The sequence below is a fragment of the Protopterus annectens genome, chromosome 13.part0 (assembly GCF_019279795.1).
Source record: "Protopterus annectens isolate FY-2018-M chromosome 13.part0, PAN1.0, whole genome shotgun sequence".
Lineage (NCBI taxonomy): Eukaryota > Metazoa > Chordata > Ceratodontiformes > Protopteridae > Protopterus > Protopterus annectens.
This window is the reverse complement of record NC_056747.1, coordinates 974,206,643-974,233,190: the sequence shown is the minus strand read 5'-3', so window position 1 is coordinate 974,233,190 and position 26,548 is coordinate 974,206,643. Positions and strand designations below refer to the sequence as shown.

The 26,548-nt window shown below is 40.3% G+C and overlaps 1 protein-coding gene across 1 annotated transcript in view; it reads right to left on the bottom strand.

Annotated features, from left to right (window-relative positions):
* The window catches only part of ACLY (ATP citrate lyase), a gene marked incomplete at its 5' end in the record, with an annotated part of 1,378,630 nt that overhangs the window by 745,819 nt on the left and 606,263 nt on the right, over positions 1-26,548 (bottom strand). Inside the window, 1 exon segment of the mRNA XM_044054761.1 lies at positions 20,694-20,787. Coding sequence (XP_043910696.1) covers positions 20,694-20,787 — 94 coding nt within the window.

The window sequence follows — 26,548 nt, the reverse complement described above, 5'->3', positions numbered from 1 at the left end:
GTAGAACATACCAAAGTCTGGTATATTAACCTTTTTTACTTTTGGTACTACCCGTATTTCAAAGAGCAACAAATGCCTGTAGTTCAGGAACTTTATCGTCCATAGTGCCTCCAGCAATGTAGATAAGTTTTAATTCTTTTTTTTTCTGCCTATGGGGTGTAATTTGGGGAAGAAAGCATACTGTTTGGACATGTGGTATTACCTGATTTTGGTAAATTCTTTTTTCAGGATAAGGGTGGGTCCCATACAAGGGCTTGGAGTTTGGTATTTGTCACCTGCTAAACGTAATGCATGTGTAAGTGATATTTGATACAAGTCTTTATCTTGCCTATAGATAGATCTCTCTCTATATAGATAGATAGATTGATATAGATAAAGATATAGATATAGACATGTAGGTTTATCCATGTTTGGCTCTGCTTGACTTGAGAGATTTACGCTTTTAAGTGCTTTTAAGTGCAACAAGAAGTTTTAAGTGTGCCTGATATGAATCCATGTCTGAGAAAAATAGTGACAATATATACCTCGTGTGGCACACAGAAATTGTGGCTCAACACTCTAAGATAGACCATTTGTAATATGCCATACCAGATGGATTGCATGATGGCATCATGCTGTAACAGAATGGGCTTACACCATGATTATACCATGTCTCAAGCAGACTGCCCTCTAAAACTATTGTGGCATGTAAACAGAAAGGCACTTTGGCTTATCACACTGCCTATCCATCTAAGACATTATTTTTAGGGCTTCATTTACAAATTGCTCATTTGTCTGGCTAGTAACAGCAGTCTCATTTCTTATATTTAATTACTGGCTAAACAGAAATGGAAGTGCACAGCAAACAAGCTAGCATATGGATGCTAGATATATGCAATAGTGAGTACATAATGTAGAGTATTTAAGTATGCAATGAATGAGAGACTGGAGCACCTGATTGATTTATATTAACCTTTTGTGGAATTAGTCATTTTAGAAAAATTACTGCGGTGGTGGTGCTGCGGTAGCGTTGTCGCCTCACAGTTAGACGTTGCCCGTTCGATTCTCAGAGCGACTTCTGTGTGGTGACGTGTGAATGGGCGTTCCTTCGTTGAAGGTTGTGTGTTAGGCCCCTCAAGCCAGCACGTAAAAATCTACTGCCAATCATTAGTGGACAGGAGTTCCGCTGTGGCGACCCCTAACCCGGAAAAGCCGAAAGACACAAACAAACAAGTAATTTTAGAAAAATTAATTTTGTTTCAAAGTAGCTGTGTGCGTTTCTTACTTTACAGTAGACACTTATATTTTGTGTTAGAACTATCTGCATATGCTTTTCATTTACTTGGTCTAAGCAGTGCTGCTTATGCCAAATTGGTTTGTGACTTTGTGTTGTTAGTAGCACAACAGGTAGAATGCTTGCTTTTGATGCAGAAGGCTGTGGGTTCTATTGCTTTTCATTTATGACAGCCAGTGTGTGTGTGTGTGTGTGTGTGTGTGTGTGTGTGTGTGTGTGTGTGTGTGTGTGTGTGTGTAAGTAAACTTTTATGATGGAAATGTTCTGACTTGGGTAGTTTTGTCATTAATGCTTCATGCATTTTGTTTCATTGCATACTGGAAAAATAATTTAAAATGCGCTCTAAGTCTTAAGTGTGCTGTATTATACAAGGAATATAATTTAATAAAGTCAGGAAGGTGTATCAAAGAACACATGTATGTTTCTTGTTTTGTGTGCAAGGGGCCTACGATTCGAAAACTGCCCAAAGGTAATCTTTATCCACTACCGGCCAGATCCATTTTCTTTGGATGTGGTGTGGGTTTCAATGAATGTGAAGTTTTAATGCCAAGTCTATTTTCATTGTGAGACAGTATTGCTTTGTTTAGCAGATATCTGTTAGTGTTTTGTGCATTGTGCTCCAAAATTTAAGAATAAATTCAAATAATCATTGTATAAGTAAAGCAGTATGCACACATTAGTGTTTATGGTAAATGTGGTGAAATCGCCAGGTAATGGGACATTGGAATGGCTGCAGTGGGTCAGTGGTGCCATATTTTGGTTGTCTGTTCTTCAGTTTGCATTTGAAAATTGATACCCCACAATTCCATTGGAGTGGATGGGGCTATGTAATTATGTATGCAAATTAGATGTTAATCAGTGTACAGATTTGTGCCTATTTTTCATGGGCTTTGTCCAGATTTTTGATGTTTCCAGGTTGAGAGGTATGAACTGGCAGGCTCTTCAAACCTTTCTACTTGATAAAGCTGTAGCTCTTTTCAACTAAATTCCCCTTAATATACTAAATGAACTAGCCCCAATAAGAACCAAAAGAAACCAACTGAATCCAGCACCCTGGCTTTCAAAAAATATTAAACTGGTTATGAAAGTGAGAGACATATCCTGAAAAAATGGAAGCAAGTTAACCATTGCTGCCCATAAGTACTGTAAATGTCTCAGAAACTTCACTAAAAATCAAGTCAAAACTGGAAAAAAAAAAAACGCTACTGCATTAATATTAAGACAGTAAATTATAAAAACCCAAAAGCTTTTTGGACTACGATCAACCAGCTGTTAAAACCTGGTACACCAACACAATCTACACCTACTTCATCTAACCATACCTGAGAGCATAGCTAGCAAATTCAATACCCACTTCATGCAAACAGTAACCTCTCATCAGCACAGGCAGACAAGTGCATTTCCTTCCTTGGTAGCCCCAAAACACTTGCACTCAAACCAGTCTCAATTTCTAAAACAAAACTATTACTAACTTTAAAACCTATCACCCTTGCCCCTGATAACATACCATCTAAGTACTTAGTTGTTCATGCCCTAGCTTTTCCCAGCTCTATCCTCATCAATCGTTTCATCACCAAAATCTATGTCCCAACCCCAAGAAAAAGGTGCATTCTTCCTCTCCATAAATGTGGAAACTCAAATGAGCCCAGAAACCTCAAGCCTACAGCCATACTGTCTCCATTCTCAAAATTTTCTAGAAGGGTATCCAGTCTTAGCTCCTCAGCTTTCTCGCTGACAACTTCCTCCTTTCCCCTAAACAGTACACTTTCAGTACTTTTCATAGTACATGTATAGTTCTCCATAAATTTTACATCATCTGTTAACCAATATCAAAACTCTGGGAACTTAGTCTTTTCCTAGATCTATCCAAAGTTTTCAACATGGCATCCCACCAGATATTGCTTCAAAACCTAGCTTGTATAAAAATACACAAAACTTCACTATCGTGGTTCTCCAGCTACCTCTCAAATGGGCAACAGGCAGCAAATTGGCAAAATTACATCTACTTTTTCCTTCCCATTACAGCGGGTGTCCCTTAAGGATCCACTTTAGGTCCCCTATTGCTCAATATACATCACTAATGACCTCCATTAGCTTCTAAACAAGCCACTATCATACAGAACACAGATGATTCATCAATCATTTATTCTGCTAAAAGCATAGATCAATTAAAACAATTTACTTAAGAGCTCTTCATCAGAGAGGCTTGGCTGTCTGATACAGTTGCTCTCTAACCCTAAAAACAAAAAGCTCTGATCCTTTTTACCACAGAGAATTCCACTGATTACAAAACTAATTTCAATATCCCTTCCTCTACCATCACCTACATAAAACTAGCAAGTCAAACTAAGCTGATAGCAATCACTATTGATGAAAGTTTATAAGCAGTAAAAAATCACCCAACAAAAGTTAGGTAATCTATACGGAGTAAAACAATACCTCACAGACAATACCACAAAAAGTACTGCTCAATCCCTTCTGCACCCTTGTGGGAAGAGGGTGCTGTCTTGGTCCCATCTAATCGGGGGTGACTGGACTAGAGCTCAGAGAGCATCCTTATTGGTTAGTTTGAGTTAAAAGTGTTATTTCTTGTTTTACTTAAGCCCTGGATTTGCTCTTGTTTGCGGGCAGCACACCATCATGCACTGCCACATAGAGATGGTTATCGTTAGTGTTTACAGACGCAAACGTTTTGCTTGTTAAATTTTCCCTTAGCACTTTGCTTGTGGTCCTCCAGAGATTTTTCGCGACCCTGTTCTATGGTCAGGTTGAACACTAAGCCTAGCCTCAGAGGTACAGATTGGTCAAAATGGGCATCCTGAGGCAGTGTAGCAACTGCCTCATGTTCACCAACAACCCTCTACTCCTAGTCCACACAAACTCAACATGTCAGAGATGCAACTATATAAACAACCTTGAATCCATGCTCTCTTGCACACCTGTCAGTACATATGACAATGAGTGGGTTTGTCAGCATGCACACCTCCAAACCCACATCACACATACATATACACATGCGGAGGTTCTCACTGGAAACATACCTAAACACCAGAAACCTCCCTAACACAAGCATGCTACACATAATACTTCATCTGCAGAACACAATACACATAATAGTTCATGCACCAGTGTCTCACCTGTCAAGCACTTAAGGTAAAACAAAAAAAAAAAACAAATATATTAGTCATAGGTGGTTCCATTGTGAGAGACACAGATGTCCCTCTCACCTGGCTGGATAAGGAGAAGGTGGTCACGGTCAGCTGTCTGTCAGGTGCCAGGATCTGCCATATCACATGCACACTCAAGTCTCTCAAAAAATGGTACTGTTATGACTCTGTGCGTCTCAGGCAGGTATGTCCCTAGCCTTAAGCAGCATTTTACCTTCAGCTAGGAGGATGCCTCAATACAAAGAACAAATGAAGGACTTCACTAATTGGCTTAGTCTCTGGCATCATTCTAAAGGGATACAGTATCTATCAGCCTAGAACGACATGACTGATAGACCTCAATGCTTTGCCAGAGATCGTCTTCATCTGTCACCCCTGGGATTTCGTCTACTGGCCAATGCTCTTGGCAAACCCATAGTGCCTTTTTAGGCAGTGTCTCAAGGACAAAATTCCCAACATAAAAACTCAATCTAAAAACAATGTCAAGGTTATGCTGCTACATGCTAGGAGTCCTGACATGAAACTCCACTCACTGGAAGCAGTCCTCACCTTGGAAGACAAATATTTGTGCAGTCACGGAGACCTGGGTCAAGGCTGTGAAGAGCACCCAAACCATACCGGTTTACACCTCCTTTTACACATTCAGACCACAAACCGAAGGTATGAAAACTAAAGGAGGCGGTATATCGACATCACTAAAGATAAATACACCTCCAGATTGGTTAAACAGTATGACTCTCTGGAGACACTTCAGGTGCAATTAACTGTTGGTAGGACACCTATTCAAAGTCATTGCCAGCTACAAGCCCCCCTCCATGAATCAGGACACCCACTCAGACTTAAGTAGATCCAAACAGGCAATCAAGATACATCTGAACACTATGGTTTTGGGTGACTAACTACCCATCCACTGACTGGGTAAAATTACTCATGCTCTAAATCACTTGCCCAAAGGCTCCTTGACTTCATCAACTTCAATGCTCTGGACGAGCTGGCTGACACGACCACAAGGAGTGCCAATATCCTGGATCCGGTGCTTACCGATATGGGGGACCACTGAAACACCCCCACTGTGAGGTCTTCCCCTAGTGAGATCTCACCACAAATCAGTCTCATTCAAAGTAACTCTCACACCTGACCCCAGCCCCAGCAACTTAACTAAAAAGTTTCTCCAAAGCAGATTATAACCTATTACAGAATGGTATAAATAGCTTTACTGCACCACCCCCGCAGATGGAACTGGCAACAATGCCAAGTTTTACACCAATGCTTTATACAAACTGTATAACTGCATTGACTCAGCCATACCTGATAAGATCAACACATGCTCCTCAAGGAACAGCAAACCTGCCTGGTGGACAACTGCCAACAGGCTTTACAGTAACAGGAAGAACTTGCTGTCTAAGAGTAAGAGGGAGCAAGCCCTACACTGGAAACACTCCCTCCTCAGCTCAAACAAGTAAGACTTTTTGTGAAGTCCTCCAAAGCAAACTATGAACCCAAATTAGCTTCTCAATTAAAGACAACTATAAGGCATTTTTTAGTTACATCCATAATCTAAAAGGAAAGGTCCAGATTTGTGCTGAACTGGTAGTTAAATCATGCCACATATACTGAGCCTATGGACATAGCTAACCTGTTAGCCAAAAGGTTCTGTGAAAACCGCACTCCTGTCCCCACCACATGTACCCCATGACATCCCTAAAAAACAGTCCTCTACCTTGTATCTCTAAAGAACAGGCAAAAACCACAGTATCTATGAGACTGATAACATCCCATTCTACACGGGCTCGAACAAGAATTAGTGACACCACTGGGTACTCTTTTCAATCACAGTCTAAGCACCGTCTTCATCCCAGCTGAACAGAAAATGGCCACAGTTATCCCCTTGCACAAAGGTGGTTCTTCCACTGACCCTGAGAACTAAAGACCTATTAGCCTGACTAGCCTTATCTGCAAGGTCATGGAGTGAATAGTCATGGACCCTATCAATAAAGGTATAGGTAATCTCCAAACACTTGATCCTACTCAGTTTGGATTTGTCAAAGGGAGATCATGCGCGTTAAACCTGGTGGACTTCGAGACAGTCGCCAAGGCCCTGGATGAGGGGAAGTGTGTGCATATGGCCCACTTAGACTTAGCCAAGGTGTTTGACACTATCCCCCACTCAGGCATCATTGACAAACTCACCCAGCTAAATATCAACCCTTATATCGATAGATGGTTCACTAACTGGCTCATTGATAGAACCCATATAGTCAAAACAGGGGAATCCACCTCCAACAGCAGACCTGTAACCAGTGGTGTTCCACAAAGATCAGTCCTGGGACCTCTAATGTTTGGAATCTATTTCTCTGAAGAACAAGCTAAAAAAAGAACTTGTGTACTCACCATAACTTTCCATGTGTGTCATTCTTACTACTGTTGGGTTCGGATCCGACTCTGCCTTGAATACAAGCTCAAGGTCTTCCACTAGCCCATGTCTAAACCCTATCCCATCATGCACTAGGAGAGCTCTCCAGATCTTTTCAGTCATAAAAAAAGAATACAAAATAAGGGTAGTTTATTACCTTATACAACAATCAAGAAGGTCACAAATCGCTAACAGCCAATTTTATCAACTCGGTCTTCCAGGAGCAAAAGGCTAGGGGAAAGTAGGGTGGGATGTAAGAATGAAGGCAAGATGGACAACACACATGGAACGTTATGGTGAATACGTAACTTCTTTATGTGTTGTTGTCCTATCTTGCCTTCATTCTTACTAGGTTGGGACAGTGTCCCTAGCACCATCTTTCTTGAGTGGCTCAAGGAAGAATGTTCTTCAGAATCGTGGAACCAAATGAGGTCCTGTTCCTGGAGACCAAATTGACTTTGTAATGAGTGATAAAGGTATGTGGTCTTGCCACCGCTTCTGCATCACAAATAGTATCAATTGGCAGTCTAGCCCGAAAGGTGGAAGAGGTTGCAATGGCTCTTGTAGAATGACCTTTTACTTTATAGGAAAGATCCTTGTTTTGAGATTTGTAAACTAAGGTTATACAATCTGAGAGCCATTTTGAAAGTGTCACTTTAGAAACTGGAGCACCTTTCTTTGAATCTGCAAAAGATATGAATAGTTGGTCAGATTTTCTGAAGTCCTTAGTCCTATGTAAGTAGAAGTGTAACTATCTATGCACATCCAGCTGGTGCAAGAAGTGCTCCGCCTTATTCTCATAATTAGGAAAAAGTACTGGTAGCTCTATTTTGAATTAGATTCTGAACATACTTTGGGTAAAAAGTAAGTGTTTGTTCGTAAGGAGAGACTATCTCTGTAGAAAAGCATGTAGGGGGGTTTTATTGACAAGGCTTGCAGCTCTGATACTCTTCTAGCAGAAGCAATTGCGATCAAGAGAATAGTTTTCCAAGTCAAAAATTTGAGTCCACAGTATGACGCTGGCTCAAACAGGGGAAAAATTAAATGAGATGAAACAAATTTCAAGTCCCATGGTGCCAGAGGGTCTTTAATATAGGTGGTCTTACTAAAAACGTACCTTTAAAAAAGGCTTTCCATAGTCTGTGAGACATGATATTGAGGCCTGATTCACCTAAATGGAAGTTGGATATCGCTGCTAGCGGAACTCTAATAGTAGCTGCGGCTGCAACTTCATTGAATAGTTTTGCCAAGAATTCTAGAATGGAACCTACTGGGGCAGAAAATGGGTCAGTATGATTATGAGAAGCCATAACGAGAATCTTTTCCATTTGCTTCTACATATCTTTCTCGTTGAAGCCTTGTGAGAAAAAAGTAGGATGCGTTTTACTGATGAAGAAAGGTTAGGGAGCCTGGCTATGGCTGGAATCAGAGCAGCCAAGCTATCAACTTGAGAGTTTGAAGGCAGGGATGGAGAGTTCCTGATACATGTGTCAAAAGTTCCAGAACTGGGTCCAGAATCCAAGGCTCCTCCCGGAGATGAGGCCACAGGAAGGGGAATCAGATATGATGAGGCCAGTATGGGGCAATGGGTATCAAGTTCCTTCCCAAGTAATTGGCTTTCTGAAGAAATTTGGGTATCAACAGAAAGGGAAGAAAAGCATAGAGGAGACCCGAGGGCCAATCGTGTACAAGTGCATCCCTTAAGGACTACCCTGGAGGGGAGATCAGGGCAAAGTAGCTGCTGCATTTGGCATTGATGGATGTGGCAAAAAGGTCGCAACAAGGCTGGCTTCATTTGGGGGAAAATCTTTTCTACCACTTTCTGTTTTACTGACTACTCGTGAGACATCAGAATTGCTCTGCTGAGTTTGTCGGCAGTCACGCTAGATTTTCTCAGGATGTGCATTGCTATCAGAAAGAGTTGGGAGGAAGCTGCCCAGTGCCATAGCCTCAGAGCCTCCCAACAAGGGGAGTAAGATCTGGTTCCTCCTTGTTTAAGTACCATACAACGGACATTTGTCTGTCTGTACTGCAATACTTCCCAGCAGAAGAGAGTCCTGGAATGCTTGCAACACTAAAAGCACCACTCTCATTTCTAGGACACTGATGTGCAAAATGGGCCTCATGATCCTGCCAAGTGCCTTGGGCTGTCTTTCCCGGATAATGCCCCCCCCCCTCCCCCCCCCATCTGAGAAGTGTCCATGGTCACTTTTGCTAATGGTTGGGGAAGTACAAAGGGTCAACCTAGTGTTGCATGACTGGAGTAAAGCCACCACAACAAAGGTCTTTTTTGCAAAATTCTGTTATCAATATTTTGTGGGACATGGGCAGTTTTTGTATCGACCACTGAGTAGACCATAGCCACTGGAGAATTCTCATGTGCAGATGTGCTAATGGGATCAAGGTTATTGTTGCTGCCATGGTCCCCAACACTTTTAGGACAGTCCTTGCTTGTGCTTTTTTCTTGGAAAGAAGATTTAAGACCGGACATTGTAAAACTTGTACCCCTTTCTGGAAGAAGTTTGGCCATCATCTTTGTTGTATCTAATTCTGCTCCTATAAAAATGATATGCTGAAACGGCAGCAAGGCATACTTCTCGTTGTTTATTGAGATTTCTACGTGAAAGCAAGGCTGCAAGGTGGGGTGTCTCACTTTTGTTAGTAAATGCTCAGCGGTGGTGGTTAGGAGCCAGTCGTCTAAGTATGGAAACACTCGGAATCCTAGGTGTCTCAAGTGAGCCACAACTGCCATACACTTGGTGAACATTTTGGAGGCTGTAGTAAGGCCAAAAGGCAGAGCTCCAAATTGGTAGTGGCTGGCTCCCAGCTGAAAGCACAGGTGTCTCTTGGATCACCTGTCCATTTTTATGTGGTAGTATGCATCCTGGAGGTCTATCGAGCACATCCAATTGTCTTGTATCAGAAAAGGGAGTATTGACTGCAGTGTCACCATCCTGAACTTGGACTTTCTTACAGATTTGTTTAGGTTGCCGAGATCCAGAATTGGTCTCCAGTCCCCTGTTTTCTTTGGAACTAAAAAGAATCTTTAGTAAGTTCCGAATCCAATTTGGTCTGCAGGGACTGTTTGGATGACTTTTGTGTAGCAACTTTTGAATTTCCAATGTTGTTTCTTCCCTTTGACTGGGTGGAGAGTCCGGGATGTTTATGTTTGAGACGGGGAAGGAAAATGGCATGGAGTAACCTCTAGATATGATGCTTTGTACCCACTTGTCTTTTGTTATTGTTAGCCAGGCTTTTGGGTACAAAGATAAGTGGCCCCCGACTGCCTCCAGAAATGGACAGGCGGGCATCCCTTCAGCAGTGCTGAACGAGCTTACAAAGGAGGATTCTCTGTCGCTCTGATTCTGCGGATCCCTCTGCCACGTGGTTGGCATCTTCCATTACCACTTCCCCCACTGCCCAGGGGAAAGAATCACCGCGTGTGTCCTGGAAAGCTCTCTGGGATTTTTGAAACCATTTTCCCACTTCCTTTTTGACCTTTGGGATAAGGTCTGTTAGGTAGGGAAAAGTTGACTCCTACAGCAGGCCGTATTTCCTTCTTGTTCACACCTGGTTAGTGTGTCCTTGACTTTAGGCCAGAACAGACACAAGCCATCGAACGGGGCATTCACAAAGGAAGATTTAAGGGGCTCTGCAAAGTCACACAAGCGCATCCAAGAATGTCACCTTAGAGAAATTCCTGAACCCGCTGCTCTGCTCACTCCATCCACTGCATAAGAAGTCCGTCTCATGGAGGAGTTGACCACTGAATTTAAAGTAGAGAGCGGAGAGGAAACTTTCTGACACCCCTTCAGCTACTGAACCTTGGAGGGTATCTCCTAGATCCTTCAGGAGCTCTCTCTGTAGTCTGGTAAAGGGAGTCAAGTAATTCAGCGATCTAAGAGCAAACGTTGCTGAAGAAAACATGCACTTTCCATATCTATCCATCATGTGAAACTTCTTGTTCGGTGGATGGACAGAAGACGTCTCTGATGGTTCCTTCTGGGTGACTGCCGCCACCACCATAGCATCTACTGGGACTCCTTTAGTTAAGAAATTTTTGTCTGATGGTGAAGTGATGAACTTATTTGGCCTCAGAGGAACAGGTTCCATTGAATCTGGAGACTCCCATGCATTTCAAAAAACCAAGTCCATAAGTTCGTCAAAAGGCGGAGACTCCCAAGTGGAGGAAGGGTGAGATCCAAAAGCCTTCAAGTACACAGACTCCTCTGCTGAAGGGTTGGTGGACTTCCAGCCGCCTCTCTGTTTAAGTATTTCTAATAGGTCTCCAAAGTAATCGTCATCAGGAGGTGACAGTGGAGACCCTTCAGCTTCATCGTGGGCCGTATCTGAAGTGATGGACTCCTCCTGGGAGTCTAAATGCTTCCTCTTGCATAACCTCTTCCGAGGGACCTCTTCAGAGGAGTACTCTGGAGAGGTTTCAGAAGAGAGGGGGGCACCCTGTGGAGCATCCGGAGGCCTAGGATCTCCGCGTCTCTGTGGATGCAAGGGTGTAGAGGCAGACACCGGTGGCTTTAGGGGAAGAATGTGCACAGATGAGAGTGGAGCTGCCTGTGTAGTCAGCACTCTCATCACCTCAAAAGCCCCCTGCCACTGACCAAGAAACCCCCCGGCTACAATGAACTGGAGGAAATGCCTGGAACCAAGCAGGACATCTCCAAGGCTGAGGCAGTAGCCGAGCTCACCCGAGCAGATGCCCAGAAAGGCAAGCTCGGATCAGACAACTGTCCGAACTAACTCCCCTCCCTGGACCCAGACTGGTGAGCATCAGCTCCTAGACTCAAGTTCCAATGGAGCAGATGATGTTGGAGCAATGTTCAGATCCAAAGATCTTGAGATAGGTCTCGGTTACACCAATATCAGCTCCAGACATTCTGGCTCCGAGGTCGGATCCAGAGGCGGAATTGATACAGAAGGGGAGAAATCGGTTGGATCAACCCCTGGGGTTGTATCCGATAACTTGTCAAGTGCCGGTGTCCTTAGCCTCTGCACCACTCAATCCACGTCATCTTCAGACAGGCTCCTGGAAGACCGAGTCGAGGTGGTGGGGGATTTGGAAGGCTGGAGCAAAGGTGACCGGAGAGTAGGGGATACCGGTTCCCAGTCAGGGGACCGGCTCCACAACTGAAACTCCACCAGCACTGAAACTGATGGAGCCGAAGAAGCAGGCCTCTCGGATCACACAGCTTTAGGAACTGGAGAGGAAACTTTGGAAATCTTTTTAGAAGGTCGGAGCACTGAAAGAGGAAGATCTCTTCCCAGACTTGTCTGATTTTGATGGATATTGTCAGGCTTAGAAGAACCTGGACCCTCTTGTATTGCTTCAGAGAAGGGGGTTTTCAACAGACCTCTAAGAATCAGCTTACTCTTTCTCTCCAAAAGAACCCTGTGACTGAAAGTGACAGATTGAACAGGACTCCTGGAGATGTACACCTCCTAAACAGTACACACAAATAAGTATGCCTATCAGTAAGGGACATTTTTTGTCCGCACTTCTCATATTTTTTAAACCCAGAGGGTTTTGAATCTTTGGAAGACATTCTAACAACAAGATAAACAACAAAACAGCAGCTAACAATCAGAATATATAAATATATATATATATATATATGTGTCTACTTCATTTCATTGAAAACTCATTTCACTGAAAGTCAGTTTCCTGTGACCATTTCACTGAAAGCTCACTTCATTGAAAACTCATTTCGTTGAAAGTTATATATGGCCTTTTCCCCACTGTAGTGCGATCCTGGAGTTAGTATACATAGTAAGAGGGTGTGTGGGGTGGCATAGGCCCCCACATACTGTACACATTTTAAATCACACAGATGGATACTTATAAGTGCAATGAATAACGCTTTCCAGAAGGCAACATATAACCAAACTAAGTCGGGGGCTGTGCACCCACGCCCCCTTTTATTTTTTATTTTTATCATTTGTTGACCGGGAAAGTCCGACTAGGTTTCACAGAGCCTGTTTTCAGCAGAGGCCTGGGGAGAAATGCTCCAGATGCATATCTTTGGAATGTGGGAGGAAACCGGAGTACCCGGAGGAAACCCATGCGAACACAGGGAGAACATGCAAACTCCACACAGAAGGCACCCCAGCCGAGAATCGAACCGAAGAACCTCTTGCTGTGAGGTGACAATGTTAACCACTGCGTCACCCCTTACTATACATACTAACTCCAGGATTGCACTACAGTGGGGAAAAGGTTATATAAAACTTTCAACGAAATGAGTTTCAGTGAAATGAGTTTTCAGTGAAGTGAGCTTTCAGTGAATTGGTCCCAGTCATTTGAGTTTCAATGAAATGAAATAGACCTATATATCTATATGTATATATAGATATCTATCTATATATATATATATATATATATATATATATATATCTATATATCTATATATCTATATCTATATCTATCTATATCTATCTATCTATATATATACACACATACATATATATATATATATATATATATATATATATACACACACATACATATATATACACACATACATATATACACACACATACATATACACACACACACACTATTTCTTTTTTTTTTTTTTTTTTTTTTAAATAAGAACATTAACTAACCAACAGTTGTTTAGGAGAAAGAGAAAAGGATGGCACGGCTCTTTAACTTAAACGGGCTAAGGGGTGAAAAGGGGGAAGCCCTTTAATTTAAACAGGCTAAGGGAAACGCAGTCCTCTAATTTAAATGAGCTGACTTTAAAAAAAGATAATACAAAGGTAAAAGACAAAACTATTTAAAGTGAAAGCTGGGATAGGGAGAAAAGGCCTAATGGAAAAATGACGGCCAACAACAGTATAACCACAGAAACATGCAGAAATAAGAATTAAGTTATTTGCAGAAAAGAAAAACAACAAGAAACAATTGTCCAAAAGTATGAAGTAAGAAGAAATCTACTTAGCCAAAGTCAATAGGAAGAGCACCCGATCTTGTTTAGCAAACGAGATCTGGGGAGCTCTCGTAGTGCATGACGGGATAGGGTTTAGCCAAAAGCTAGTGGAAGACCTCGAGGATCGGATCCAAACCCAACCTAGTAAGAATGACAATGAGATAGGACACACATCTAAAGTTCTGTGGCTGCCAGTTTGCTGATGACTGCAAAAAGGGAGCAGTCACAGAATCTTCAAACAATGTCCACATCCTACAAAAGGGTCTTATGCAAACAAATGATTGCTACCAAAGTCATGTCCTTAAACTCAATACAAAAAATGTATCATCATCACTTTCAGTAGTGCAGTGTGCCTGCTAGCTAACACATCAATAACACCAACCTAAGTATGCACTCAGTGGTGAGAGACCTGGACACACAGGTTGACAGTAACGTTACCTTTGATTACCATGTCTCCAGAGTTATAAGAAAGGCATTCTATATTGCTCATCTCATAAGTAAGGGCATTGCATCCAGAAAAAATGACCTCTCTGTACGCCTCCCTCATTAGGACAATAACAGAGTACAGCCCCTTTTGGTATGTACCTTTCCAAGCACCTGCAGCAATTGCAGAGACCCCAAAGGTTCCTCACAAGGAAAATTCAAGGTCTTCAGCATCTGTCGTATGTGGCTTGTCTGAAATCACTGTCACTTTATTCCGTTTCATACAAACTACTCAGAGGCAATCTATGCCTTGCATACAAGGCAATCTTTGACCCTGCTTTATTGGAAATGCTGCCTATCTGCAAGTCAAATGGTACATGGGTTACTCCCGCTAAAGACCTTAACCTGGTATGTGACATTAACAGAACTTGTTGGAGGGAGAGATTTGTCTCCCAGAGGTTAACACACCTTTGGAATGGACTCCCACTTCATGTAAAACAGAGCACCTCATTGGTCCTCTTCAAATGCAATCCGGACAATTGGAAAGGTAACCATAAATTCACCCAGGGGGTTCCACCCGTGTCCCTCTTAGACAGGGGCAATTGGTGCTGATCATGGAAATAAGGGTAAAACTTGGCAAGACTTGTAAAGGCCCTAGGGTCATTAGCCTAGTGACTTCCTATGATCCCTACACTACTTTATGCTACTCCCATCATAATTAACCTACAAGCCTCTCTTGGAGCAATGCTATAATGTGGCAACACCTGGATGTTTGCCAGGATGCGCAATAAACAGCAGATACAATGTACTACTCACTCCATGGACTTCCTATGTTGGTCACTTTGACTCCAGCGTACTTGGAATATTAATACAGACTTTCCATAAACAAACAAATCTGTGCCCACTTCAGTTCCTGCATGACATGGCAATGGGTACATTACCATTACTTGCTTTGGATTGCTGCTGTAAACATTATGTACAACTATGTATTATCTGTTCTAAAAGAGCTGGCATTCCTGGCCAGTCACCTTTAACTCTTGCTCTATCTTTGCATGTTACTCTTCCCAGCTGCGATGTGTTTCAAATATTTGAATTTGGAGTTGACTGAAAACTATTATTCTGTCAAGTCTGACCATTAAACCTTGAACACAACCTTTTTTACTTGAAAGAAAACACAATTTCTTTCCTTATGGATGAATTTTGCTTAGACCAACTTCTCATAACTTTACTCACTAACTGTATTTCTGAATCAGTCTCGGTACATCTGCAGAATCTGCCTAAAGAATTTCTAGTTTCTCTAAATTCCTCATGCTATTTGTATCATGCAATTTCTTGTCTAGTCAGTAGTTCACTTTCAGATCATACTTCTCTAGAGTAAACACTTTTATGTCTTCTGGCCTTAGCGTTTGCAAAGATGCTTTAACGTTTTCTCTATAGAGCTTCAGTCCCTCTGTTGTTCCAATATAACAAACGCATTTCAGACTTGTCCCTTATTTTACAACTGCTTTTTAATTAACTTGAAAACTCCACTGCCAATCATGAGCAGACAGGTGATCTGCTGTGGCGACCCCTAACCAGGAAAAAGCCAAAAGTAGTAGTAGTTTCCTGTCAAAATTTTCTTTTGCCTATACAAACAGAAACACCTTCCAAGCCATCAACTACTTGTGCAATAGAATTTTGCAATATCTATAGTTTTGATAAAATATCAGACAGACTTGTACATAATCTATACCTTTTAGGCAAGCAAAATGTGGAGCTTTCTTCATCTACCTTTAAATGCCATAATTCCTTATCTGCATCTAATACTGAAAAGAACTTGGCATCTGGCATTGCTGACATGATTTATTTTTAAGTAAAGAGCAATGCTCTCTTTAGATCACACATTAGAGATCGGTACAAATGCAAATCTTTAGCTGCTTTATTCAACTGGCTCTAACCTGTTTAATAATATCTCATTTTTCCAGTCCCGTCCATTTCTGCTTAATTCTACTCTGGAGAGTTAATGGTTCTTTTCTTGGCACATGTATCACTGGAATAACATCACAACATATTCTTTCTGCCAAACATTGCAAGACTGAATAAATCAGAATAGTTGTAAGAGATGATCGTGTGTTAGTGTGAATGTTTCTGAACTTCTACACATTCACCCTTTACCTTTAAACTAATTTTGCTTTCTCAGAAGCCAAATGACACAAAATTGAGTGCAACAAATTGAAACAAGATCTTGTACGATTTTTCATTACAGTATATTTTGATCCCTTGCCTTTACTGTGTCCTGAATATGTTAAGCACAGAGCTTTACATACTGTGCATTTTGGTCCCACTGCTTTAAATACATTTTTAGATTTATTACATATGTTGTGTTGCATCAAACATCCATTTCTACTTTAAATTCAACATTTTACTAATTCTCAGCATTTCTTAATTTGCCTTGTCATCTCATGGCTTCTGATACACTGGAGTTCACTTTTCAAATTTTAACAGTGTCAGTAAAAAAGCTTGTTTTCATACTTCTGGTCAACAACATGCACGTTTTTAACACATTTGACTTTCCTTTTATATATCTCAGTAAACTTATTATTTCTAATACAGCTTCTACAGAGTGGATGAAACATAGGACACTTCTTCCTCCCATGTTTATAACCGTATCCAACACAGTATTTTAATTTCATATGTGCCATACATCCTGTGCACAGTACTTTCTTTACAACCACCATTACTGTTACAAACTATTCACATCACTTTTTTACATTTTTATCAGAGATCATGTTTATCATACACACTGCCATTTCTTCTGTTTGTATCTGTATTTCACTCATTCTGTAGGCATCTAGAACTTTTGATAAGGTCAGACCTGTTTCTCTTAATAATCTATTTCTTACATCTGCTATTCTATCCGTTACTACTTAGTCATATAACTCAACAAATTTAAGTTCTTTGATTTTATTCTTTAGCTCAGTAAAGTCTCTATAGGACCCAAAGTCCATTTAAGGAAGAATGGAAAACAACCATGAAATTTCTTCCAGCCTTACAACAATAATTCCTGATCTCCTCTCTAACTGCCGCTATTCAGACCTTCTCTTCCTCAAGAAAGGTAAACAAGTATTAAACACATTAAACACATCTAAACCTTCTTCCTTAGGTACATGCATAAATGTGGCACAATGTACATTTTTTAGGCTTATGACTATTCCATTCACAGTGAGGAATAAATCAAATTTATAGATCCAAAAACTTCTAATTTTTTTTTATGCTAAGCTGCCTTGCAGTGATGGAACTCCTGCTGGTTGCAGTTGGACCTTTTTACCAACTTCTAATCATACTTCTATAGTTTTAAATAAAAAAAAAAAAAAACTCTCAAAGAAATATTTTCACTTCAACTATATTCCTTCATGTTTAGCACAACATAGCATCTGAATGTTTGTCAACAATTTTAACACAGGGTGGATAGAACTACCAGGCTCTGGGAGTTTTTTCTCCTTTAACTGCCTTTCAGAAAGAAGTGTATCACATGACAAGCAACTTCCTGCAACTTGCAGCATTATCAACTTTAAAGATATACACCCCCCACATGCTACAACAGCTTGGGTGGGCACATTACATGGTCATACAAGACATTAAAGGAAATGTGTAATGGGATTAATCCAGAAAGGGAGGTCAGGGTGGATAGGATGGGGTACAGTTACCAAATAACGGGGTCATAGTTCAACCAACATACTAGCAAATACTTCACCATGAAGTGAGTGAAACTGGTGGAATGACTTACCAAAAGGAGTAGGCCAACACACAGCTGATCCATTAAAAAATACTATACAACATGCAGTTAGAGGAGGGGAATGGAAAGTGCAGCTGTACTTGTCTAAATGGAACACTCAGTTTGAATGTTTTATTCTGCTTTTTTGCATTTTTGCATTTTCATGTTATACTATCTCCACAATCCAGGTTCTGCAAAATTCACTAAAACTACAAAGTGTTAAAAAGTAAAAAAAAAGCAAAACAAAACAATGCAAGCAATAAAAAATATCGCTGTACTTTATTTTTCGTTCATAGTCTGTATAACAATAAATTAAAAAAAAAACAAAGAAACACTTCAATACAATAAGACGACAGTCACAGATCTAGGCAAATCTGTTCTCTGGTGTTTAACAAAGTTAGGGCTAACTTATTCCCTGATAATCCCCAGAAAGGAAATGAATCCCAAGTATATCACACATTTTTTAAAAAGGGAAGGTAGACAAAGCAGGCCTACTGGTGTAGTAATTCCAGTATACATTGTAAACAGGGCTCAGAAAACAATGGCTAAATGAAGCATTAGCTAAGCAGGGAAAGACTAAGCATTTAAGCCTTCCTAATGTGGTAGGTTAAACAAAAATGAAAGTCAACCTATGGAGGGCTTCAATCTTAATGACACTAAAGGCCCTCCTTCACTACCATACTTCCATGACTGAATGTGAACATGTACGAGTCTAAGCATGAATCATTAAATGTATGCAGACAAACATCCCACCTCTTAGCCAGCAAAGATAATGGAATAGACTGTTTCCATTAAGTCAGGACAAAGTCTGTTATGCAGTATTCAAAGAGAGAAAAAAGCCTCAACTTCCTGAATCTTGAAGTGCATGCAGTTTTAACTTAACACCTCATCCTAACCAGGAAAAACAGGATGGAACAAGAAAGAATAGAACTTCATGAAACCAAGTTAAGACGGTCATTAAAGCCCCATTAACTCTTAATGCCTGGCCTGTTAAGCAGGTTTCTTCAGCAATGACGTATTTATACAGTAGGCGCTGTTGGGAATGGGGCACCAAAGGAAGACTGGAAAAAGAAATGCATGCTAGTTGACCAAGGTAAGGAAGCAAGCAGTGCCCAAGAATATGGTTGCATGATAACAGGTTATAAGGTAGTCCATCCGAATCTTGGTGGTAGGTGGGGGAGCAGATGATGTACAAAGAAATAAAATACATCTCCTGAATCACTCCTTGTGGACCATTAATGATATAGTGGACAATATAAGAAAAAATAACAGACTAATGCACTTGAAAAGGAACAAATAATTAAAAGTTGATAAAAGGAAATTAGAAGAAAAGAAATCAGTCTTTATGGTGCATTGTGTAAGCCTGACAAAGGTCCCTTGCCTGACGCATGTTCCTGGACTGCTGATTTTTCATAAAGCCAGATTTCCTCTATTTCATTAAAAGCTGTCTCAGTCCCAATCCTCTTCCATACTCAACCAATTCATCCTCGTAATAGCAAGCTGTTAGTGATACCCCCTCTCACCAAAAAAATATAACATTTTAAAGTGCTATCAAAAGGATTGCTTAAGTGTATGTTAAGTTACATATCTACAACAATCAATCAGTATGGACATCAACACCCATAAAACATAAGTTCTGCAATTTATCTTCTTCAGTATTCAATCACCAATCTAACAGCATCAGCTAAAATGACAGTGTGGGGCACACCAGGAATAAGCCAGAGAGATCCAAAATGAGACATCAGGCATTCTAGACAAACTCAATCCATTCCCTTTTAGCAATATTAGGAAGAACAGGAACCTTCAAATTAAGTCTTCCTTCAAGTTTCTAGAAAGCAGCTCTTCAAAACACCATGCAAGCTGCCCTCACAAATGTGTACTTTTTCAATATATTAAATGCAAACCCATTCAATATGAAGTAACGTGATTTGTCAGCTGTCAGTCATACCTATGAAAGGTGTGTGCTACTGTCATTCGCAGATCATGAGAATTTTAACTTCAGGGTACTTATTCTGAGAGAATGATCAAAGTTACTCTAAGTGTTCAGATTCACTTGGCAATTTTCATTACTACAGAAAACACGCAAAACTACCAATGTCACCATGGTATTAACATTGGGAAACTTAACTGAAACCAAGCCCTCTACTATGTGAAGTCAAAGAAGGAACATATTTTAACCTTTTGTCACATAAGAGGAATGTTTTAAAAATTCTTATTATGACTAACAAATTACTGGACTACCAATATTGTTTTACTATACACATTTCTTATAAGTATCAGTAGTATTTTAATTTAAGAATTACTTTGCTAATGCCAAGATCTTCATGTTCTTGTGTAAAAGTAGTAGTGGCATATTACTGTACTATGTAAAACCAAAATGAAGTTTGAAATCCATGTGACACACACCTTCTCAACCAATAGCTTAAATCTATTTCAGTATTCATGCATTGCTGTGGAAGACATGTCACTATCCAAATGCTGTTGCAAAAGTGGCCAACACAGCATCGACACACCTGGAAAAACAAGAAGGGTGACCCTAAGTTGAGTTGTCAAATTGCTGGTACATCTGGAACACTTGTGAAATGATGCACCACTTGCGACCAGTTCAAACAGCCAGCCCTTCAAGTAGTTGGAATTCACAATAATTTTACAAAAAGGAATTGGTAACAATAGAAGAAAAAGGAGAGTACAAGTTCTCTCGTTACAATCCATATACCTGGAGGAGCTGCTGGTTTTGACTTCTTGGCTGGAGTTGAATCTTCATGGTTTCGAGATTCAGAGAAGGAAGTTGTTCTGCTTGTAGCAGGAGTCTTAAAGAAAACCAATTATACATTAATAATCTGGTATACTTTACAATCAGTCATAAAATGTTATACAAAACACAAAAAAGGAGATAATATGATACAGAAGGAAGAATAAATACAATTCAAATATATCTAAATGTTCTTTATTTCTTACTTTTGAAACACCAACAGTTAGATCAGTTACATAACAGAACAGATTACTGGAAGGTAGACCTAAATTATCAAGATTGCAATAGAAGTCATGCTTGTTTAAGCATAACTGTTAATACTAAACTGAAAAAGGAAAACTGAACTACTTATAGGCAACATAATGGCAAAATCTTCTTTGCACCTCTTCATGCTGATTACAATTTAAAATAGAAAAAGGAAGAATCTTGGATTCGGGTCACAGTACCATAGTGCTGTTGCCTTTCAGCAACAAGTTCAACTGTTTGATTCTCAGCAAAGGTCCTTTCTGTGAAGTCTACATGTACTCCCAGGATTCAATTGAGTTTCTTGCATGCTCCAGTCCTGCCTAACCCCATTTTAAGGTTGCAGTAGATAGACTGACGGCATTAAATTGAGAGAGACCGAGAGAGATACAGAAGAACAGACATAAGTAGGCTACTGTGTACAAGACTTGTGATAATAGCAATAACTGGATTTAAAGGCTTACATTTTCTTGGTTAAAAATCTTGAGTAATATGTGCACATCAGTAGAGGCACTAAATGTAGTGATTGGTCTGACAAGGCTAATAAAGAAAGAGTACAGTGGGTATAATGGCTTTCTTGGATCTTGAGGACATTCTTTCAGAAATGAACTTAACCAGACAGAGCAATTTTTTGACTATGGTATAAACATGACTGAACAAGTCATTTGTCCATACAAGTCCCCAAATATGTTATGATGGTGTCTGCTTGAAGAGGAATACCATTGATAATGTAGGACATGTGAACAGCGTTTATTGGCCAACCACTTCTACACTGCTCTTTTTTGCACTTAGCTTGAGACAATTTTTAGCACACCTGGTATCTACATATTCCACCTCTGCATCAGCCACTCCTATAACAGGGGGGAGTCACAGACCTAACGCGGGTATTCCTGAAACCACAAGGATATGGAACCCTTCCAATTCATACTGAATGATTTTGGACAGTACTCTAGACCACAGTGGCAGAGTGGGTCTTGCCTTCTTGCTCACACCTAACCAACTTCTCTTCAACTGTTGGCCCAAATAATGTGGATCCAAATGGGCCACTGGTAAAGGGCACCTTGAAGTTTTCCATTAAGCCACACAGGCAGAGCCAAGCATGGTGTTAAGGGGCTATGCCAACGCATGCCACCTTGACAGCTTTGTCAGCTGTACTATGGTACAGGCGCATGAAGAGGTTCAAGATTTTCATCACGGTATTCAAAGTAGTCTGTAACTATGGTAGATTCCAAGTCATGGGCTGACCCAAAGTATCCACTGCTTGTTTAGCTAGGTCCCTTTGGAATCCGTTCACATCTGTCAAGTAATTCAACACCCTCTAGGTGAACATGCCAGAGGCATACATGTGCTTTCTCATCCTATCAATCACTCCGGACACTATATTTAGGGGATGGACAGCAGATGACTCATCTGACAGTGCCTTCTTGGTGGTGGCTGCAGCAATCAGAGTCTACCACAGGACCTTTAGACAACAACTGTCTATCCTTAAGCGATGTAACACCTTATCGGTTTTCTGTGGAATGGCTTCCACTGTATAGGGCTCCTAACATTTCCTCCTGGAGACCAAATCCATGAGATGGTCAACAGGGGGACTGCACAGAGGTAAAAAGGGCAGAGCCACATCCCTTGAACAGCACACCCTCATCCTGACAGGGTGTGTGAGAAAGCCACTATTTTCTATGCCTCATCAATTCCAAGACCTCGCCAAAAGTGACTGCTTCAAGAAAGGAATGGGGGGAACCATCTCTCTCACCCAAGTCAGTGTCTGAGGTAATGGACTAGTTTACATGCTTTCCTTTTGCACATTCTCTTCCTAGGGATCTCTGTCTTTGACTAGTCAAGAGTCCACAGAGGAGTCAGATCTCAGGTGCAGTTCATCTCTGAAGGGTACACCTCTGCTCTGTCTCTAGGATAGTTGAAGAATGGGTTGAACAGCTAGCTGATGGAAGTGTATCTTGGAGTAGAGCTGGCAATGAGGAAAGTCCTGTCAAAATCATCAGGGAAGAAGAAACTATGATGCTCTCTTCTTAATCCTGAAGGCACAGCCAGAGTCCATCTGCACTGAGGAAACGTTCTTCAGCACAGACTCTTCCCTTCCCAAGGCAGACATGGTGAGGCCAAGGAGGGAAGCTCCAATACAAGGGATCCAGAGGTCTTTAAGGAGGAGATTAGTATTGTTGGCTCAAACTTTGAAGCTCCTGACATTGAGAATGGCTCCCACTGAGTAGCAACCACAGACCGTGCACAGGACTCGAACAGTCAGCTCCAAGACCCACTTGAGGTTGATAGAGCCATACTTCAGTGAGTCGAATGTAGAAATGTCGACACAGACAGGATCTGGGTGGATTGCCAGCTCCAATACCACTAATATAGAAAGCAAAGAGCTAATGGGTGCCAACCTGATTTTCCCTGGCAACAAAAAAGGTATAGGATTATGGCCGGTTTCTTCTGCATCATGAAAAAACGCCCTCATTATAAGTTTCCAATCAGCTACTGAATCATGTCTAAAAGAATGTTATTGATTTAAATGATAATGCAGGAGGAGATCTAGAAACCATAAATCCGGACAAGTTGAACTCTGACAATGCCTATGGGTGGTCTTGGTGGGAGACTTGCCTGTGATTACTATAGTCTCTGAAACTGGTGACTTGCGTCTCAGTACCAGGTGAGAACTTCCCTTTCTGTCCATCTTAGGGGAGGTGGAAAAAGTTCCCTGATTCTCTGCTTTTTAAAAATCTATTTGTCATTGTCTCTGTTTTATCAGGTTTGTCCACTGAATCAGCAGGAAGATGCCCTTTTACAATCAACTAAGTTCTCCTGTCAGCTGGGGCGGAGGGCTGAACACTTTACAAATAGAATAGTCAATGAGCCAAGGACCTAAATGAAGTACACAATCATGTACATTTTGAAGTGGGAGCTTATGCCCACATTTTGTGCATTTCTTAAAGGTCTTATCCATTTTAACAGACAAAGACAGGACAACTGGAACAAATAGAATGCAATCAAACAGATATGAGACAATTAAAAGGAAGAAAATGTTACACAGGTAACTAACATCTAAGAAGCTGTGGCACTCAGAAGGTGAAAGAGACTAACTACACAACTGAACAGTAACCTATTTTACTTCTAATAATTCTCAAGTGTGAAAAATATTAATTACATAAAAAAAAACTAGAGCATTTAGCTGCAGGCCAAGAAAGAGAAATGGTCACAATGACAGCAAATGAGACGTGGGGGAGAAGGTCACCAGGGGTAATAGGAAAGTATGAAGGAGCTTGAGGCATGAGAGCATTGGCTAAAGGCCACACTGGATCCAAGGAATGGCTCGTTACCAAACAATTGGACTGCACAGACTTACAAAACAGGATCCAGAACCACCCCCACAAACTTTCCCATACAAAATAGTGTCAAACTAAGTTCAATTGTTTTCACTTTTGCGGATAAGTGGCTATAGCAAACAGACATATTAGTCAAGTAGCTAATCTGACAGTCATAGCAATGGGCCTACTGAACCTCATAATAAAGTGCCCAACTTCACATCAAAGGAGTACACAAATACTCTGTTCACTTTGTGCAAGAGTACATAGTGCCTAAGGCTGTGATATGGCTTTCAAGAAGTATTTACAATTTTATCTCTTCTCAGTTTAGAGGGATTTGCATGCAAATTCAGTGGACAGTAAAATAAAATGTAATAAAAGTATTGTGCTAAGAACATTTTATACTAGGTATCAAAATAAAAAAAAATGTACAGGCAGAACGTAAAATACATACTGTTAACAGTACCTACTCTGAAAGCCCTTGCATAAAAATATCAGTAAAGGGCACAGCCAGGGTTCTCAAAGATAATATCAGAAAGGAAAACAATACAAGCTGAAGTGTTGTCCAACAGCAATTTGCAGCTCTTCAGAGCAATGTACAATTTTTCCTATCCCAATCAAACAGCAAGGTTTAACGCACAGTACTTGTGCAAAAAGACCCTAGCTAAAACTCTACTTAAGTGCTTTTTGTTTCAAATATCAAGCCACTGTTCAAGTCTGCAGAGGTCACCTAATTTTTCTTGGACTCTTTTTACACTTGTGTCAACACTTTAAAGGGATACTCCGAGCTACATGTAGCTATAGGAAATTCCAGAATGGTAGCAGTATTACTACACTATACAGGGGTGCAATTACATAAGTGGGTGTCTTGTCTGGCAGCTTTTGCTTACTATACTTTCCTTTTCACTTAGCAGCAGCTGACTCGCAGCAGGTCAGCATTAAGCAAGGATGTTGAAGCTCTTTAGCATTTTGCAATACACAGCAGTATTGCAAAAGTCAAAATAATGTGGTAAGTTCACTTCTCCAGTATGTTGCTTTATGCTGGTTATCAACTTGGAAGTGAAGTGAAGTCACTAGTATTATTTACATATCTGCCTTTATTAAAATGATTAAACAGTGGGCAGTATAGTTAAAGAGATTCATGGGGAAAATGAGACACGACGCACTCTTCCAATTGCCAATGAATTAGGAAAGCTATATTGTCATGTAGAGGGTGAGAAGTTATCACAGTCTACGGAATAATCTAAAAATGTCTGTAAGTTTCCCTTTGCACACCCGTCCTGCCATGCAATGAATAAGTATGCAAAAGATGTACATTTTCCATGGCTCCATCTAAAGCCATACTGTAAGTGAAGGAAAATGTCATTTTCCAGGAGATGTGTGTATATCCGCTAGTATGCTACTCTTCCAAGTATTCTGCCTAAGGAATTGAGAACACTAATACAAACATACAATAGATAAAGTGATTAGCATGTGGCACAGAAACAAAACAGGTTTTGAAAATATTTTATAAATGCATAACAAAGGTAAATAATAAAACTAACTTGATTTCCCAAAAACGAACGAGAAAAAAAAAAAAAAAACAACTTGCCTTTATCTTTCAAGACTTTTCTTAAGCACTTAAATTGGCTCTGTTTTCAGGGAGTCAAAACCTTTATTTTCCCTTTATATAGTGCGTGTGGGTGTGTGTATACACGCGTGTGCACACACACACACACACACACACACATCTATATATATATATAAATATATACACACATATATATATATATATATATATATATATATATACATATATACATATATATATATATATATATATATATACATACACACACACACAGACGGATGTATTTGTGATAGAACGATTACAATGTTAGCAACTACTAGATCAACAGCAACAGTCAACCGGTGGGAGAGAATGACATTTCCCAGAAAAGGCAGTATTCTTCCTCAACAGACTATGCAATCTTGGAGTTAGTATATATATAATTAAAAGGGGGATAGAGGTGGGTTGCTGCTGGAAGGTGCAGGAGGCCTGTCCCCCTAAAAAAGTGCTTGTGGTTTGTCTGTCCCGTTACTGGGTAATGTTAGTACACTGATAATCATATCATAACTTAATCATTATGATCTTTCAGTTACAAATTTTATACATATTTTACATACATACATACATATATATATATATATATATATATATATATATATCTACACACACACACACACATATATAATATATATAAATACAGACATAGATAT